Source organism: Centruroides sculpturatus, unplaced genomic scaffold (assembly GCF_000671375.1).
Source record: "Centruroides sculpturatus isolate CEXI.00-Female unplaced genomic scaffold, Cexi_2.0 scaffold15, whole genome shotgun sequence".
Lineage (NCBI taxonomy): Eukaryota > Metazoa > Arthropoda > Arachnida > Scorpiones > Buthidae > Centruroides > Centruroides sculpturatus.
In genome coordinates, this window is record NW_019384585.1 from 1,477,161 (window position 1) to 1,497,500 (window position 20,340).

The 20,340-nt window shown below is 33.0% G+C and overlaps 1 protein-coding gene across 1 annotated transcript; it reads right to left on the minus strand.

The window, feature by feature from the left end:
• Positions 1–228: 228 nt before the first annotated feature.
• Positions 229–4,687, minus strand: LOC111624580 (inhibin beta B chain-like). The gene is made up of 2 exons (XM_023367474.1): positions 3,865–4,687; positions 229–1,551 (listed from the first exon to the last, which is right to left on the minus strand). The coding sequence occupies exons 1-2, from the start codon at positions 4,283–4,285 to the stop codon at positions 689–691; spliced, it is 1,284 nt and encodes a 427-aa protein (XP_023223242.1). The 5' UTR covers positions 4,286–4,687; the 3' UTR covers positions 229–688.
• Between the last annotated feature and the right edge of the window lie 15,653 nt (positions 4,688–20,340).

The following is a 20,340-nucleotide window of genomic DNA, read 5'->3' on the forward strand; positions in this document are numbered from 1 at the left end:
CTTTCCTGACGAGGTCATCTAGTTAAAAACGACGGTGAACAGGTCGCGATGGACCACCCTAGCAGTACAGCCAGACCTTGGTGGTTCCGGGTCCGCGATTATGTTTGTTTTTCTGACTAACTTTGCCCTTACGACGTTCGTAACGATTGATCGAAGTGCGCAGAATTTGCTTCTGTCCCGATACTTATTTTTTATGGCAATTATAAGCCATCTAGCCAATTATAATAAACAAATGGAGTTGTTATTGTCTAGCACGACGATAAAGTTATTCAGTACAGACGAGGACTAATATATATACATGTAGTCGTGTAATAATTACATTAATGGAAAACTAGTCGAGTGGCGCTTGGCTTGTCCTGTCGTCTGTCTGTTATATGATTAGTTCTCATTTTGAAAGTAATTATTCTATGAAGAACATTACTCATAAAATTTAACTTTAATAGTAATCGTTTCGCGAATAATAGAAAAAGTCAACCTCGCCATGAACATTTTTATTACAACACCTTCTTTCTCTGTCTATGGTACAAAATGGGACGATTGGCGTCTCATACCATCGAGTCGACTTTTCCTATTCACCACTCGTCACCAGAATGCTTCAAAAACCAGCAAGATGCCAAAGGTGGCTGCTCGAAGCAAGATCTCGAGTGTCACCGGATGACGAATTCGGCTCCTCAATATCTCTTATAGGTTACGTACATCCACACTCATCCACGATCATTTTCGGAAGATCAGTCTTGATTATATTCATATCGGGATCGAAGTAGATGAGTGACATAGGAGAAAGTTTCGTAGGGGCACAGCAGGGTGTAATGGAAGCATAAGGGTTTCGATTACGGTATTCTTCCAGGATGTGCGTATGGAAACTTACGAACGTATCAGGTGGACGTCTGGTGCTGGCACAGTCTCCCATACAATAGTTAGCATAATAACCTTTGGGAGCGATGATCCAGTCCGCCCATCCCAACTCTCGGAAATTGACATACAATGTTTGTTTACAGCACTGAGTCGTTTGTGAGTCGCAAGTGACCGCGTGTCGTCGAGCACGTCTCTGACGTATCATTTCTGTAGTAATTGCGAGAAACGGTCGTAGATTATGACCCCCAGAATGTCTTAACCTCTTGGGTATGTGTTTAAAAGTCGAATTGTTCGACAGCAGTGTTTCGTTGAAGAGCACCAATTCCAAACGTCGTTCGCAACCACCGCAATCGACTAACAAAGTCAACTTTTCGTGATTTGAACTGGAAAACCATCGCTGAACCGCATCTCCCATGTCGATTCTCCTCCATCCCGCGTGTGTTACCTTGTGCGAGGTCAACATCTTGTAAGGTAGAGAACCATCCGGGTTGGCCGCACTACTCACGTTAGTAACGGGCACACGAAAGACATATAATGTGACCGGAGGTTCTCTCAACGTCTGTCGCGAACGACGAGTTTGACTCGACGACGAATATCGAAGTTGAATCCACAGGGTGGCCGCTGTCACTCGCAGTCGGTGGACGTGCTCGTGAGGGTGATAGAAGTCGAGCAGCACGTGGCCGTTTAGACTCGAACCTGAAATGTTAAAAACGTGCATTACATTCATTTTCAATACATAATATATAAGATTAATAACAAATATTTTATTTTCTAGAAACTTATCAAAGAAATTCGTCAGTGGGTTGGATGCCCGATTTCTCTAAGTATATTTTGTTCTTTGTCACGATAATTAAAAAAGTTTCCAGTTTATAAAGAGATAAAAGTCTAAATTTATTTCCACAGATTAATCGTTTCAAAAACTGCAAATGTTAAGCACTTCACTCAGGTTTTCGACTGTAACACATCATATTTGCCATCAAACGTTTGTAGAATATATAAAAAATATCACACCCATTATCTTTAACAAAAACTGGAAGTACTCTTCACGGCGATTTCGTAAGTGCTGCCATGACATTGTATGGGAGAGTTAATTTAATTTTCGTTCCACATTGTTAGGAGGATGTATAAACTTTTTCATGTATTTACAGTTTTTTTCTTAAACTAAGAGAAAAGTGGGAAATTTTTCAAAAGAAAGCTTTTCATCATAAAAAGGATATATTTGTGATTATTTCAATGTATCCATTTGGGCGAAGTGTATGGCTGCAACTCGCGTGGTAAAAGGCCAGTAGAAATTGGACTTATGCCAAAAAGATATTTTCTAAAACATCCGAAGATGATGTAGACTTCGTCTGTAGACGAATACACGAGAAAGCTTTCGATGGTCGATATAAAAAAGTTCATCTTAGTATACAATTTATACGATAAATTAGTAGCAGACAATATTCAAATATTCTCTCGACACGTCGTCTACTCATTTGAGTAGTGGTCATTGACACATACGTGGCCTCTTAAAATTTCTCCTCCTCTAAGGATTTGCCCCTCAGCTTTTCTTAAATATCGAACACGACCTACCGATTGCTCTTTAAATCTTTATCGTTTCCCTTCTCTTAACGACCACAATACGCATTATTCTCGACAGTTAACATCAATTAGAAACTTCTAACAGAGATGATAACAACTTTTAAAACTAGTGACGAGTTAAATTCGTCGTAGAATTTTACTTAGTTTTACAAATAACCGCCCATTCTATTTACTCAACAAAGCACGCCCAAGTAGTCTAATTTTTTCATAATATATTAACCTTGAATGATTTTCAGACGAAAAAGCATTTTATTTAAACCATTGATTTAACGTATATTTTAAAATTTTGCATATTATAAACTTTTCTTTTTAACTATTAATTCAGTTTAACTCTTAGAATCCATTTATTTTTCAAGTGGAGGAACATTGACACTTTCTGGAAGTGCCAGCTAACGGCCTTTAATAAATTAGTTAATTAATGGGTGCGTCAAAAAAGATAATTTTAAAGTATATCGAACTAGAAATGATCTTTTACGGAAAACTTTCTATAAAACTTGGCAATTTCTGATTGCTGTCAAACCTGAAATTACAAAAAAATCCAAAACATTATTTATTTTTAATATTTTAAATTCTTGGGCGGATCGTAAACCAGACTCTTAACTTCCGGGTAATTTTGACTGGAAAGATCAAATTGACTTAACTGAATTTTAAAAGAAAACAATATTATTAGAAGATAAGTTGTAATATTCATAAAGCAGGGCTACATGACCTCTTTTTTAACTAACGACGTTGTCTTAAATGTGTCAATTTTCTTTCTACTGTTTTCAAGCAAGAGATTTATGAGATTCTAGAGGATTTTTTGTCGTCGTTGTCTATAAATAACCATAATCACCGTAGCATTTTCGTATTATGCCTTATCCCGTATCAGCATCCATTGGTATGCTTTCCAGGTTGTCATTCCTCAGACATCAGCGAGTGTTTTAATTGCAGACATCTTTATAGTCCGTCTAGCCGCCGTTTTTATCGCAAACTGGTTAATGTGGCGGTGAGAGAAAGAAAAATCAGTAGAAAGTTCTTTGACATGATGTTAATAATTGGGTGTGGTTCGACTGACTGAGTACCTAATCCGATTGTCAGACACATACCTGAAAAGAGGTGCTGTATTGTATTCGATATTTGGGACAGGTTGCAATGTTTATGGTGCTATCTTTATTTCCTCGTCTGTCGCTTTTTAAATGACCTACATACAGAACGAGACATAACCGAATCATTCTACCAACTTATTATTGCTTTTATTTTCATAATTAATTTAGATACAGTTGATTCGTTTTTGGTTGTTTAAAAATAGCACGAAAGGAGCAAATGTCACTTACTTATAGACTGCAATTACGATACAGGAAGCGTCGCGAGTCGTTTACCTATGTGTCGAGTTACGAGTGTTACGTCGATACGTGACTAGAGTTAGCGTTACGGAGGATTTTGACTCACCTGGCTCAGCAAAAGCGATTATTTCGGATGTTCTCCCGTAATAGTCGTCTCGACCGAGGTTGCCGCCGTTGACATCTGCGTCGTCTCTTAGGATGGAATGTTCCGGAGGCAGCATGGACTGTAAGCCTATCCGCCTCAGGGCTTCTAGAGCTACTTCCCGTGACACGGGGGCAGTGATGTTTGGCTTCTCCCGAAGGCTCAACTTGGATAAAATTTGCTGTTTGATTGCTTCGACTTTCAGGCGGTTGGCCAGTTGACGGTCACCTACAGTGATACAGTGGGGACACGTGTTTATGAGCAAAGTATCGGTTAATCCATGACCTGTGTCGACGGGCAGGACGGCCGCCTGCAGTAGTGCGGCACATAGTAACACAACAGCCGTGACGGCTTGACGCTGTGCCCCAGGCTGCTGACGCGTCATAGCTCGACACAGTGCTGCACCGGTTACACGGAGTACGTAATCTCTGGACACTCGTCGTCTGTCTTGAAGTGCGACGACTGGCGGCAGTTGGCGTAAGCTGGACGCCACCAAATGGCAATATACATTATGGTGTTGAGCACCGCATCCTTACAAATAGCAGACCTTGACCATTCTATTAAAGGTCCGTTGTATGTGTGGCTGTGGTACCGGACCGATCTCACTCTTGTTTCTGCTCGTCTCAAGGACGAACTGACCGGGAAAAATGGTGGTGGAGAAAGGTACGCCTCTTTTCGGGTGGAGCAAAAGTACTTTAATTCCGTCTCGGATGGTTAAACACAAGTTCTAACAGGCGTATTATTTTTCCCCTCTTACGGACTTGACATGGCCATAAAACGCGACTCTTTTTGTTAGAGAATTTTCACAAATGAAATCGTTAACGTCGTTTTAACTTGACAGTCCTAATTGAAGTTAAAGTTAAGGAAGTGTAGGAGGTTGGACGTGAATCAGTTCAACCACATCCTGACAAATTAGCAAGACATTGCTTGTTGTATACTCATCTCCGTTACGTCTCATAGCAACTACAAGAGTTATGCTAACATACAGAATATACGGCGAATGACCGAAAGTTTTACATGCACATAAATCACCGTATATGTATATCGGTTGTTAACGTATGTCGACTGTAAATAGTAATAATAATCACGTGTATCGGCGCATCTTTTATGTTTTTGTTGCCAATACGCTACTAAAGCAAACAAGGCTGTAGACATTTATATCCATACGTTGCTCCGACACACGCAACCTGGATGCAACATTTCTAGTCTATTAAGTGAATTGCACGGCAGCATGACAACCTTTTGCCAGGTATTCTTTCTTTACAACAGTGCAAGAGTCAGCGTAAACAGGAGAATCGATGCGTTTTAACTACTCCTTTCATAATGTTTTGCATATTCTCGCGGGTCAATAACTGTTAACCTTTTTCCACCCAACATTTAAATATTCGCGTAACCTACTAATTTTGCTTAAGATAGGTAGGTGCATCGGTTTTCTAGACAAATTCGGTAGTGGCGGAGTCTCTAAACGATGTCCTCCAGTCACGAAACGCGCGTGTGATAATTAACGGCGTGTCTTCCATATTTTAAGCATTTTACAAAGGAAGCATTAGGGTCTTTGGTAAAATCGTCGGGCTTCCGAGCATTACAAAAATTCAGGCAGATGGAAGGGGCCGTTATACAGGCATTTGACACCGTTAACTGTGTCCAAACGGAGGTCAATGACTCGGACAGTTCCTATAAATCTACGGCGACGACTGATTACGTCACGTCCATGTGACGAGTGTCTCGGTGACGTCACGGCGGCAGAAGGGATAAAAATGAAATGGCACCCCTTTACGCTAATGAGATATAAAACAAATGAAGATTTTCCTTGGAAAGTAATTGAAGTAAGATATCGGATATTGTTTAGTCGACCAGACTAATAGAAGCTTCTTAACTAAAAGTTCTCTTAGAAATGAGGTCAGTTGCGGACTGGGCAGACTTGCAATTTCCTGGCCTATATCCAAGGAATAATCGACCAGTAGACATTCTTAATTACTGTTTACTATAAAAGACTTTAAGAATGATGTAAGTGATGTAAATCAGGAACGGGACACTCACTAAACGATATTAAACACTTTTTCTTTCCGATAATTATACACATGTAATGGCCATTAGATCTGAATTAACACAGACTTGCAGCTACCAACATTTCTGCCTTAAAAGTGAAGTTTTCTATCCCACATGGCGAAGGCGACTCGAACGTCGTTCTATTTTTAACTCGACCGTGACGTCAACCTTCCTGGGAAGAAAAATCTATCGAACGCTTTTAATGATTTAAATTTAAATTTTGTAAGCTAAAAATAACAGAATAGATTTTTTTCTTTTACTTTGCAGCGGATATTTTAAAGGTGTTGTGACGGAAGACGTTAAACCTGGCTGACAAAAGAGAAGTCTCAGGTGAAGGTTGACCACTGTGACCCCGATACGGTCTGACACTTTCCATGTGTTTGTTAGGTTTTGTCATAGCTGCTTGACATCTGCTATTCTTCCTAGCCGCTCGACTGTCTATTGTCGAAAGCGTGTTATGCGGAAGACACAAGGTGTGATGATAAAACAACTCTGCGCTCTACAAACACTCGCAAAACCCCCGAACGACATATTTATTTTCAAAACTAAATTATTCAAACTTAATAAATTAAATAACTCAATTTAAACTTGTATAATCCTCGACGAAGGCGTGTATAAATGGATTCATTTAATTCTATTGTCGTCCCGCTTTTCAGCGACAATCCAATTAAAGAATATTCGGAGTTCTACTTGGTATTTTTGTTTTCTAAAATGTTATTTTCGGTGTTTACTTTACCGAAGATACATTTAGGTACCGATAATTGCACCTGGAGGTGTCGAAGTGCAAAGTCGGGTCTGAGACTATCCCCCGTTAAAAACCAACTCGGATCCATTAGTTTTCAATTAATTTAAGCTATTTATAGAGTTGGACAAAAGTGCAAGCCAATCTTAAAACTCGGATTAGATTAAAACGGATAAAGGTTTGATTAAATTTAGAAAGTGCTTTTAATTATAGAAAAGGAGCATTTCCATTAATGGATACGCTGAGGAAACAATGAACTCTAATGTAAACAATGCCAAAGCGTGTCTTTATGCAATTCATTCTTAATGCGTTGCGACAAGTGGACGCCCTTCAAAAACGGGTGAAAATGTCCCTATTGTTTTAACATCTTCGTATATCGACTCAATTTTTTCTTATATTTGCTTTAAAAGAAAGATTAAACTTCGAATCCCGAATTATACGCCAAAAATAAAAACTAAACTGGAAACAGTTAACAAATGCAGTCTTTAAGTAATGCATTTTTATTATATTTTTTAAAATGGATCGAAAAACAGTTTTGGTTTCTTGCCAGAACTAGTTTCGATTAACATTTTTTCCCCCTCGTATTTCTATTCATTTAATAATTTTATTAAATTACATTACTCGATTATCTTTATTAACCCAGAAAAGATATATTATATTAAGTATATAATATTGCATTTTTAGAAGTTTTTATATCTTTAAATTTTAAATTATCTTTTTGTGATATTTCTTTTTTATATAGAACACTCTTTGGAAAAAAATCTAAGAAAAATTCGAATAAATGCATCGAAAACAGTCGACTTTTTCAGAAAGGTTGTTTTTTAGTTTGCTATAATTATCTGTAGTCTAGCGTATAATCAATCTGACTATATAAATAAATTATCAGTAGACAAATATAGCTTATTCTTAAAAATATAGTCCAACACCATAATCTAGAATTGCTTGCTAACAACGCATATCGTTATCGGTTTTATGTAAAATAGAAAAGGAACATTGCCAACACGCTCATAATTTTTGAATTATAGAAGAAAGATTCTCTCTATGAAAGCAAAATTACTCGAATTTCATGGGGTAAGAATGTTATTATATATAAAACTGTCTGAATGTGCCAAAAATGGCAGTTTTACACAATTTATTTCTATATTCTTTATTTCTTCTAAATAATATTTATTATATAAACTCGAATAATAAACTTATCTTCTTAAAAGAGAAATTTTTTATTAATTTAAATTAGGGGATATTCATACAAGCGAAATGCATTGTTTAATATTAATGATGAGATGAAAAAGACTGATATAGCAATTGAATATTGTTTCAGCAAAACGAATAGCAGTAAATTAATAGATTGTTTTATTATTGTTATAAGTTTTAATCCCGTATTGAATCAAGTGGTTTGATTTCATATTTTGAAGCTTACAACACATACACATCATATTACGATTACTCATGTATGACACAAGTATATTTCCTTCTGTATTTTGTTTTTTCCTTTCTTCTTTTCTTTTAAAGAATCATTTAAAGAAAACAGGAAAAAGGAAAGGAATTAATTTATATATTTAAGTGTAATAAACGTTGAATAAAGTAAAAATGTCATTTAGATTTTAATCAATAGATGGCGATTAATATACAATATTAGCAAATTTTCCATTATATTTTTAATCATAGTATCTTAATTTTAACTCTATTTTACAGATTCTGGTCGTCTGCCAATTCGTAAGGAACTCGTTTAGTTGAAAATTATGTGAAATAACACACACACACATATATATGTATATGTCTGTGTGTGTATACATACCAATATTCAGATGTAAAATTATACGAAAAAGCAATCTATGTGAGTAAATTGGCATTCGTTTGATTTGTTATTTCGTAAAAATGCAACGCCCAATTTTTCCTTGAAATTTGCATTTTATTTTTTACCCAAAATCAACTTTTATGTTTTGCTTCATCCTCATCGTGTAATATCATCTTTAATCGATTTAATCAATTAATTAATATTAATTGAAAATTAACGAAAATTATTAGTCAAAATATATTAAAAAAAATTTAGTTTAAAACTTATATTGAAAAATTGCTATTTTATTTTTAAGAAATTCACATTAAACATGCTTTCGTTACTGTCGCCATCTAGTGATGTGATTATAAACGAAATCTTGCCTGATATGCCATACACATTTATACACAAAAGTAAAATTTTACAAATATAATTATTCGGGCTACATTTATTTTGAAAATATTTAATTCTATATTTAAGACATATAAATCGGTTAAGAAATTAAATTAATTTAGTAAATAATGTTAACCGAATTGTCTGATGTATTTATATGGTGCCATCTGGTAGAGAAGTTTTTATTTAAACATCTTTACAGTTTTATAATTTACTATTTAATAATAAATATTTCGAAATCGATACAACGTGCAAACAGCAATTAAAAAGTTTTGGCTGATTTAAAAAGAAAAAATGTAAGAAAATCTTGATGATTTATACGATGAAACTCGATATTTTCTATATTGCGAAATGGGATTTATAGAGGACGATCTAATAATAGCATTCTTGATTATATTCTATATAAAACTTAAAACTTAATAATTATTATTCTGCGTTAATAATTACTAATATACACATATGACCTATAGTTATTAAAATATATAGACTAAATTTTCTCATGCTTTACTAAACGCATTAAATGTATAAAAACATAGGCCAATTGTATTTTCCTCCGATTCAGAAATCCTCTTTGAATGACAACATGCGTTATGAATTACTGTATTTACAATGCCGGATTAACGCTGGCTCGATGGCATCTCGAGGGGGTCCAAAAATTAGGAAACTGAATGAACGGAATTAGAATTTTTAAACATTATATAATGTTTAGAAATTCATGTTGTTTATGCAAATAATTATGACTACCCGAAAGGACCACCACAGGGCTTCAAGCAGTTAAATGTTATGGCTACAAGACACGGTAGATATTTGAAAAGTTTTATCAATGTTTTATTGTAAAAGCGCCGAATCCTACAATAAAAGGTCGGCATTTTGATCATTTTTTAACTTGTGTAATTTTTTAAAATCTATGTTTTCTGTTTTATTTAATTATATCTTCGAGACAGTTTTGCTGTTACTTCTGAGTTGGACTGTAAAAAGGATGTAAAGAAAAGATTCGGAAAAAAGAATTATTATGCTTTTTATGTAAGTCTTCAAAAGAAGTAAGGCAGTTAAGCAAAATATTCAAACTTTTATAACTGTTTTGCCACTCTACTAGTTTCTAGAACTAGTAGACAATGAGACAACGCATCAACGCATGCGGGACATCCTGGGCCTCATCTTCTTAGACGTCTCCTATCTCGTTGGTCTCATCTCACTGCCCTTTCCTAATATTTTTGCTCTATATCTGTATTCGTACAACGCCACTAAAGAAATTGGGCTGAAGCTCTCAAAAGCATTTAAAACGGCCCTGCCTAGAACGAAAACAGTTATGCGGGATGAAGTTGGCACAGAATTTGTTGACACAATCACAGAATTTGTAATTATAAATACGACTCTATTTTAAAAATATACTTATTTCAGTATTTTTATTTATCTTTTATTATTATAAAATTAAGAAATAAAGTTTTTCTTTACAGCTAATTTTATATTTCATTGTGGCTTTTAATATATAGATTTTAAAGCACTGAAAATTATCTGCGTCGGTATCTCTATTACTCTTAATCCAGCATTGATAAGTTATACAATCAATTAGCGTAAATGCTTTTAAATCAGAATGTAGAGCACAATATACCAAATAAGTTTAATACTTTCTAATTAAAAACTAATAATCGGGAGAGCCAAGAATTTATTACGATATTGTATATACTCTTCATTTATTGATTCAGTAGAAAAAATATAGCATGGTGGAAGCGCGAGTGAAATATTCATTTCAAAAGTATTTCAATTATTTTGCACTTGTAATTTTAGTATATTTGCATATAATATTTTCTATTTCAGAGATTTTTAGTTAATTATAGGAGATTTAGCTTAAATTCTGGCTTAAACTATCTTCTGCCAACTCATCTCTTTCGAGAAGTGACTATAAACTATTATTGGTCACCTTGTAGCTTTCACGTAGGTATAGATACTGTAAATCGAAACAATTTCTTAGATTCAGATATCGTTTTAAAATTGGATTTTTAGTTCAGATAAGTAAACCTTATCTTCTTAGACGTCTCCTATCTCATTACATTAATAGTAAAACAATAATTAGTCTAATTGATATTTATTGTAGGTAATTAATTAATACTGATTAATGCGAATATATATCGTGGGAGCGTAAGTATTAATTGATTGATGCTCTGCACTGTATAACACACTTAGCCTATAAAATATTTACCAGCATTAAAGTCATTGTGCGCGACTACTGTCGCCTAGCTCCCGTTTTAATTTGAGATTCGACTGATGCGAGTAATGGACATCTTTTCATTCTTTGTACGAACAACGGCCACGAGTTGTGTGTACCCCTTGAACTAAACTCAAATAAGTCGAGCTTTGAACTAACTTGTGTTTCGATTCCATTCTTTGTACGACCTTTAGTCTATGGGCTTATTTTTGGAGAGAACATTTGCGTAAATATCCGCTATTAAGGAATTATCTAGACTAAGTATAATTAGTCTAAATATTTGAACAGAGTGATTATCATATCTTTGGACCACTCAAGGAGATTCTTGGTGGCAAAAAATTCAGTACAGACAACGAGGTGAAAACAGCGGTGCATTCAACCAAAAGAATTTTTTCTTGTGGAATCAAAGCATATACGAGATGTGTTTGGCCGTGCGTTGTCGTGCTGTAACAGTATACCAGAACTGAACAAATCACGACGTTTGGACTTATTGCGGGTTTCAAATAATTCTGAAGCAAGTCACAATATGCTATAATCAATTAAAAATGGCTGATGATATTTACACAGTAAAAAAATACATAGAAAAAACTGAAATGTCTTTACTTTTCTTTATAAACATTTTAGTTTCTTATATGTATTTTTTACTGTGGACATGACGAAAAGTGAAGACATTTTAGTTTCTCCTATGTATTTACTATGCTACAGCATAATAAAAAGTAGTAGCTGTTCATTGATAATCCTTTGGGCATAGTATTGCATACCAGAATTAAATCTTTACGGTCTCACAAAAGTGCGAGCATTACCTTGCCAACCGAAGGAGTCGTGCAAAATTTTTCGGTTTCGGTAATGTGGAATGCCTCCCTCCACGCCTTGCTTACTCGCTTAGCTTTATCAACTTTTATGAAATATAAAATAGATATGAAGATAATTTGTTTTTTAGGAAACAGCATTATAATTATGGGTTATAATAAATGATTTTAGAATATACTTTGCTATCTCATTTTATTATATAAAAATATTTCTATAAAATTTTATATATAGGCCTAAATAAATTATAAATAATAATTTTATTTAAATGATATTTAGACTTTTTCTTTTTTTTTTTAATTTTAAATTTAGAGAATTGCGCTGTTAATAATCTTTCTATCTTCTTTAGAAGAATAAAAAATAAATATGATTTACTAAATAATAAACTAAATTTAAATAAATTTAGTTCAAGAAGTATTAATTTCACGCAGGAAATTTTTATATATTATTATTATTATAGAAGATGAGCCCGGTGTTGCTCGGGCAAAAAGTAACGATAGCAAATATTAAGATTAAAGTATTAGATTATATCCGATGATCTTACCCGTTTTCTCCGGGTGCAAGAATTAGGGCCCCTCTTTCTTTCTTTCTTCTGCTTCGATGGTGTTTATATGGAGATTTTAGCTCAATGTAGGCTCTTTCTCCGAGTAGACTTGTGTATGTGTATGATCGCTAGGCGACCGATTAGCCGGCTGTATCGAACAGCCATACGTACGCGCGGGAAATAAATGCCTTCCGGGAGGACTTTTATGGGGAACTGGCCTCCTATTCAGTCGTTATAGGCAAGGAGAAAACCCGGAAAACTCCAAGCAGCCAGCCTGTCCGACCGTGGCGCGAACCCACGACGAACCTCCCAGTCTTTAGGGTCTGGTCACCACTACGATGAGCGGCAACGGAGACCACTCGCCCACTGGTGGGGGCATTAGGGCCCCTCTTCCGAGACTAAGTAGAAATTTTTAGATATCTGCTTACCACACTGGGATAACAATAATTAAGATTCACAGCAACCACTAACCGATGCGTAGTACCACTAAGTGATAAATAACAAACGTTTTCGTAACCCCTTCTGGGTTCTTCTTCAGGTTTACTAAATTCGAAAAATAATCTGGATCTTCCCGAATCATTCATAAATACAAATTCGAATATAAAATCGAACATTAACTCTCTCTCTCACCCGCGATGGGAATTTCGAAAAATCCCTTCTTAGTGTACGTTCTCATGACGTGCACTAACTGTGTACCAAATTTGGACTTTCAACTCTTAACCGTTTGGGCTCTGCGATTATTATTATTATCATTATCAACACATCTCGATTATATTATAAAATTCACAATTTATTCAGAATCCTCAACAGTATAAAATATAAAAAATATAACTGTAAATCTGATTCTAAGATAACCCACAACATTTTATTATTATTAAAAAGTAATTTTTTATCTCATCGATTCTATACATTTATCGGAAATCCTGGTTTAGATAGATAAAACATAGATCGGGGGTGTTAGCACTAAAATAATCCGGTTCTCATTTCATCAATTACACTTATTTATTTATAGATGAATAATATAAATTTCACACGAATTATCAACCCGTATTTAATAAGGAAAAAGGAGTATTATTAGTTTTATTATATTTAATTTTAATCATTATTTAATTTAACCATTCAATTCCTCGATGAGAAAATATCGAAAAATATAGGCGTATTTAAGGTTACGTAATTAGACTGTTAGGTACACAAATTTATTCCATTTTAATTAAATTACATTATATTCTTAATAACACAGTTAAATAAAATGAACAATAATATAATTTTTATTGGGTAGTTTGATAAAAAAGGAAAACTTTATACACAGTTACTCTTCTGTGTTTAAAGGCGAAATACACTGTATGTCATGTACAGTACAACACATTCAAGAAAAGATCATAATTATTCTGAAAACAACATACGAAGATCGGGCCTGTGACAGTTACAAATGAATTTCTTTCAGTTATTTTCGTATCATTTTGTTTACGTTACATTAAGTTTTGACTTCCTCTTTATGCCAAAATCAAGCCATCTTCCATCTCTGCTTGAATATAATATCATGTAATATATTCTACTTGCTATATATAAAAGAAACTTGCATCGAATCTCATACTTAGGAATATTTAACGTAATACTGTGCGAAAATTCTCCGAAAAATTAACAGGATTTTATTGAAATTTTTTGTCTTTACAATTTACACGCTTTCGCAAAAGCGTAGCCTCAAATAAAAGGTCGTCTCTGTAAGTGAACTTTTATGTATTTTGAATCATCAATAGTGAAATTTTTTAAAAACTCTTTTCGCCCTGTGGGCACTAAGAAGGCATCAATGGTGACTGTGAAAAGACAAAATTTTTATTTACATTCTTCAATGGCAGGTTTATCTTAAAAATCTAACAGTTTCAATTGCGTAATTGTTGTAAAAAGAATATAGTAGATCCCTTAAGACTAATATTTTTTCTATTATAGTTTATAAAATGCCATATTTAAGTGCCATATACATAAACCAAGGATATAATTAATTAGGATTTATATTTTAGAGAGTATTACATTTAGAGAGTATATGATTGTTTAGTTTTTTAAACTACTGTATCATATATACTGTATATAATTAGAACTGCAAACAAATGAATGATTAAGAGTTATTCTCTATTATATCTTTCTTATGTATAATTCTTTAGATATAAGTGTAAAAACTAATTCTACAATACAAGTAAATCACATTTCGATTATCAAATTTCTCAGAAGCTACTTTTGTCGATTGATTATTTGATATAGTTATAAATATATCATTAATCATAAAATCCTTGGAAATATTCTGGTTGATAATGGAAGGAAAACAATCCACGGATTATTATCAATGTATCCTGAATTTCTTCGATCGTTGGAAGTTTTCTGTATATTAGTTTTTTAATTCGTTAGTAATAATATATGCACAATTTTCCTGAATTACTTATCTTCTTTTTTATTGTTTCAAAAGTTTTCTTTTAAAATCGAATAATAGAAGACATTTAAAGGAGATTTAAAGGAGAAAATAAAAAAAAAAAATGAAGGGAGAAGACGACGCTACGATCTTCAACGGTAGAACTTTAATAGTTACAGAATAAAATTAAAGAAATTTGACCAAATAAGTTGCTATTTTTCAATCAATATCCAGATATGTTAAATTCTAACTATTCTTTATCAGAGTGTTTACATGAATAATTTCTTTGGGCTTTTAAATTTTAATAAATTGTAATATAAACATTACGACTTTCAATTTATTTTCATTAATCATATTTTATTAATTTTCATTACTAATTAATAATCAAGCAATTAATTTTTAGGTAATTAGCGATGCTAATTTACTAATAAGAAATTAGTAGCATGGTGGACTGGATCAGTAAATGATTGTATAATATTTAATAATTCAGAATTCTGTCTGAAATTTGAAAATAGACTCCCTTCTTGAGTCACATGTTATCTTCTAAGAGGTGGCTATTTTTGGAAACCTTATTTGATAGCACTACTTTTAAAGCAATAACAAATGCAGAAATAAAATATAATGCCTTTCATATTAAAAACTAGAGACCAAAACTTAGACAAGGAAATCTATTTCCTTGTCTAAGTTTTGGTCTTCGAACTAAACTAGAAACATCACTTATTATTGTTGCTATTGGTGTTCTCCACAATACAGTTATAATGGTGATTCACTTGTTTTGGATATGATTAATCAGTTAGAAAAATATAATGGAAATGATGCTTGGGATTGGACCGTTTAAGTAGAATAACTGTTAGGAATACAATAATACAAACTTTCAGTCAATTAAAAATATGTAGTCAATAATTTCTTATTGAAATTTTTGTGTTATTGCAGCAGCGGCGCCCGCAGACTATAAAAAACAAAAGCCACAAGCTATATAAAGAAGGGCATTATACAAGAAGCTTCAAACTATTATTCAACATCGCATCAGCCTTCCCACAAGGTGGTGCTAGTTAGTCTGGACTAACTTGGCCTTGGAAATAAGTAATGGGACAATGGACAAAGTTGCATGGGACAATGGATAAATATGGCTTATTAGTTTCTTTTATATTTACAGAATAGATTAGAAGTCATGAACTTTCTGTTGTTCGTTGATCATGGAATTTTGGAACCCTTGGGGATTATGAAAAGGACAACCGAGACGAAATAGGAACACGTGCCTCAAACGTCTCAAATGTACAGGCACCTCTGAGCTGCAGACTTTGATATGCGTGCATTCATAAATAAAGCCTCCTAATATTCAAATAAAACTTTTTTAAAATAAATTTGCTTACGATGTAATTGTAATATTTGTTTATTATTGTATAAATAAAATTTGTTTATACAGTATATCAATATATTTCAGTACAATTGAGTTGTGTTGGATTATTGAAACTTGATGCAAATGATATATAAAATTTCGTATTTAACAATAAACAGAATAACAAAAGTTTAGAAAATGTTAAAAATTTTCAGGTTATGCTTCTAGTTTTTAACAAATCAGTAAATAGAAACAAAGAAAATATTTCCAGTTATACACTACAGAAATAAATAAAAACTATTAAAATACATATATCCTTTTCTTTTGGCTTTTCTTCCCTTTATATGTTATTGCGCTAATTCAGAAAATTACATACAGTAATTAGTTTAGATTGCTGAAAGAATTCTGTACTACTTTCATTAAATATAAATCTGAATGTGTAAATACAATAAATTATTGCATAAAAATTATATTTTCTTTGATTCAATTATTTTTGGAATGGAACTAATAGGAAAAAACATGTAATTACAAAAGAAAGAAAATGTGGCAATTCATAGATGAAAGAAAAGATAATATATTTTATAATTGTACAGTTTTCATATTCAAATAATATTTTTTAACCAAATAACTATAAAAATCCAATTTACGGTATTTATAAGCTGTTCTAGACATTCTTTTAATTTTAAATACAAATAGCAAAACTGAAAATATAACTCTCAAAATAGTATTATGATTATTAATATATTTTATGTGTACATAATTTATATTAACGTTAAATTATATTAAATTTGTTTTATTACGTTTATGCTAATTTTACAGTAGCCAAAGTGTCTGTAAAACATGTCCCTAAAAATAACGAGAAATACAGTATAGCTATTTTACACTTACATTTAATACGGGATATTCATATTTTCGTTATTTGATTCTCCCTAATTCTGATGCAGTAATGCTGGAAATTCTGCTACAATAAATATAATAAAATCAATGTTGCTAACTTTTAAAAATCTTTATTTATTATTCGTTAGTTTTAATCAAGTACAGTATAATATAAACAAATGTATCTTTAATAGATGCATTAAAATCAGCATCACTGTCAATAGGATTTGAGAGGGGAATAAACCGCTCGGTGATTAAAAGTGAATATTTTTTCGATAATTGGTAATATAGGACATTCATTGTCGGCACTTACTGTTCCACTATTGCTCATCCGTACTCGCTTGTTTGATATCGCATTCGTCTCTTTTGATTCTATTACATCTTTGTACTTTTCGATTACTTCCATAAAATACTATTTTTCTATGAAAAAAATTAGTTGCCGACTTCTCTTCTTATTCTCTGCCATGTTTGTATCTAAGTAAGTGTGTATATATCTTTCCAAAATATCCCAAGCATGTAACGTGTGAGAAAATTTTCTAGTGTCCAAATTATTCTATTCACTAATCCTATTCTTAATATCTATGGATTAACTAATTCTTGGTGAAATCCTCGAGTGACTAATCCAATCGCTGAATATACAAACCAACCATGGCTGTATAAATAACACCACTGAACACTGGAGTTGGTCGTGGGTTTGCGCCTCGCCAACTAGCTGACCAGGTGGAATTTTCCGGGTTTTCTTCTCGTTTATCGTTTATAATACCTAAATAGGGACCAGTTACCCATAAAAGTCCTTCCGGGGGCATCCCCCTCGGCAGATCGTCCACGTGTTGCGTGGCAGTGAACAAATAAACCAAACCAACAAATAGAAATACCACGATTAAGCATTGTTGATGAAACATCCAGTTGGTGTCAGGAGTGGCTGGCAATCGAAATCGGCCCAAAAACGATTAGATCCAAATTTTGCGCCACGGGACACGTGAACGATCTGCCGGCAGGGATGCACCGGAAGGACTTTTCTGGAAAACTACTTTAGGTATTATAGACGAGAAGAAAAGTTTTTATTACTAATATAATGAAATACAAATAAATAGAAAAATAATGCATTTGAACTCCATTCTATCTGTTTTATAATTATATTTATTAAATTTCACAAAAATACTAGCTGCAAGGGATTGGAATAAAAGAAAACTGGCCCGTGAACACGAAGCTTGAGAAGCACTGGGTTAATTAAGTCTAATTGGGTTGCAATTTGAAAAAAATTGTACACCTATGAAGTCCCACTGTCGTCGTGCCCCTGTCCTTCCTTAATCTCGAAAAGACAATCAGATAGTTGAAAATTGAGACCAGATATACAAAGATTAGGGCCAGGAGGCCCCGATTAACTGTAAATGAACTTTAAAAGGATTAGAAACAATTTTAAGAATATGATAAATCCTTAATATTATAAAGTACTGTATTTTAAAAATTTAATTTCAATAACAATGTATACAACAGCTCGATATACTTGTACCAAAACGATCCACTGGATCGTAATCCGGAAAATTCGCCTTAATATAGCCCCATAAAAATATCCGGTAGGGTTTTTGAATTTCAATAATATTTTTTATTAATTTGTATTTCTGTAAAGTAAATGATGCATTTCAGTAAATGTTATGATAAAAGAATATATGTAATGTAATAAGAACTACATATGGTAATTTGCTATCTTATGACGTTAAAGTTTTTCGAACTGCCAAGGACTAAATCCGACTGCACATGTCTACCGTTTCGGGTTCCGGGTTCGAGTTGGGTTGAACACTCAGAAGTTTTCATAACTGGAATGACTAGGATATGTTGAACTCCATTCCTCATCACTCGAATGCCTCATTGTTGTTCTGTTCACAGGACAATACCGACACTTCTCGAAGCCTGAAGCGATAAACTTTTGCAGGACTCCCTTTTAAGACTCTAAATAAACTCCAATATGCACCCAACCGCAAGTGACTCTAGTATTTATAATAGAAATATAACTAGTTAAAAAACAGTATAATTTATTTTTTGTCAAAATTGGCGTGACCCCCTATATCTGAGGGCCCACGGTTGAGTCTGTGCATAACTAGGGTCCTGTCTAATCAAATCCATGAAAGCCACAGTAAAAAGTTTTCTTCTTGCCCATGTGACAAAAATTTAAAACGAAAGCTAGAATTTTTAAAATAAAATTTAAATTTTAAGCAATTATAATTCTTGTAATTGTTAAACGTTACAAATTTAATAATTTTATCAATTTTCTTCTAAATCAGATTGTACATATTCATTTATCTGATTAAGTAAATACAAAATATCTATTGAATTAATGACATTTGAATCACAAATTATATAAAAATTATCCACATATTTTCAGAAAAATAACTTTTAACATAACTAAATCCTTATTATTATTAACTTGTGAAATATTTTATTATAGGCCTATAAAAATTGAAATATGTTATAATAAACGAATATTTATCAAATAAAGATAAAATTTTAAGCAGAAACACACTCTTCGAAGAAAATCTTTCTGTTAACCTATCTTATACAATTTATAAAATATGATTTCTAAATTTTATGTTATAAATTGAGAGCAATTTTAGATAACTTAGTCCTTTGTTCAGGCCCTCAGTTTTTATAGGCCTCAGATATAGCCTATACAACGAACAATTACATAATTTATTGTGATATCGTCACAATGTCGGGCCGAAATTTTTAATCGTCTTTTAATTTAAAAATCACGCGACTTCCGATCCAGACCGGAAGTTCGTATATAGACCGAGTCCTCCGGCCCTAAGCCTCTGATCTCGATTTTCATCTAACTCCGTTCTGGAATTAAAGAAAAACAGATAAGTTCCTGTACTTCTAGCTATTTTATCTCGGCTAGTACTAGGATGTGTGAATTTATATACAAATGGCATTGTAAATCCACGTTTGACTAGGGTCTTGCACAAAATTTCCTCCGATTGAGTGCGTGTCCTGTATATGTTTTAAATAAGTTGTGCAGAACAGTATTTAAAGCTTAATTTATAAGATTTAATCTAACATATATTTCCGATTGAACATACGATATGAATAGATTAAGTACATAAGAAAATTGAAGGTTACTGCAACAAAATTATAGTTAAAAAAATGTATGTTTCTGCTTGCGTACAATCCGAAAAATAATTAAATAACATGGAAAATTATATTTATCGTGCGTTAATGAATATGTGTTTTCAGAATAATGATATTTGGTTATCCTCTAATAAAATACTAAGAATTTAAATACTTAAACAGGCGCAGGAAATTGAGATTGCT

Excerpts from the sequence above, each read along its gene's own strand:
- LOC111624580 (XM_023367474.1), bottom strand. The coding sequence starts at position 4,285 with ATGACGCGTCAGCAGCCTGGGGCACAGCGTCAAGCCGTCACGGCTGTT. Across the intron at positions 1,552-3,864 it reads AATCGCTTTTGCTGAGCCAG|GTTCGAGTCTAAACGGCCAC; the intron begins GTGAGTCAAAAT and ends TTAACATTTCAG.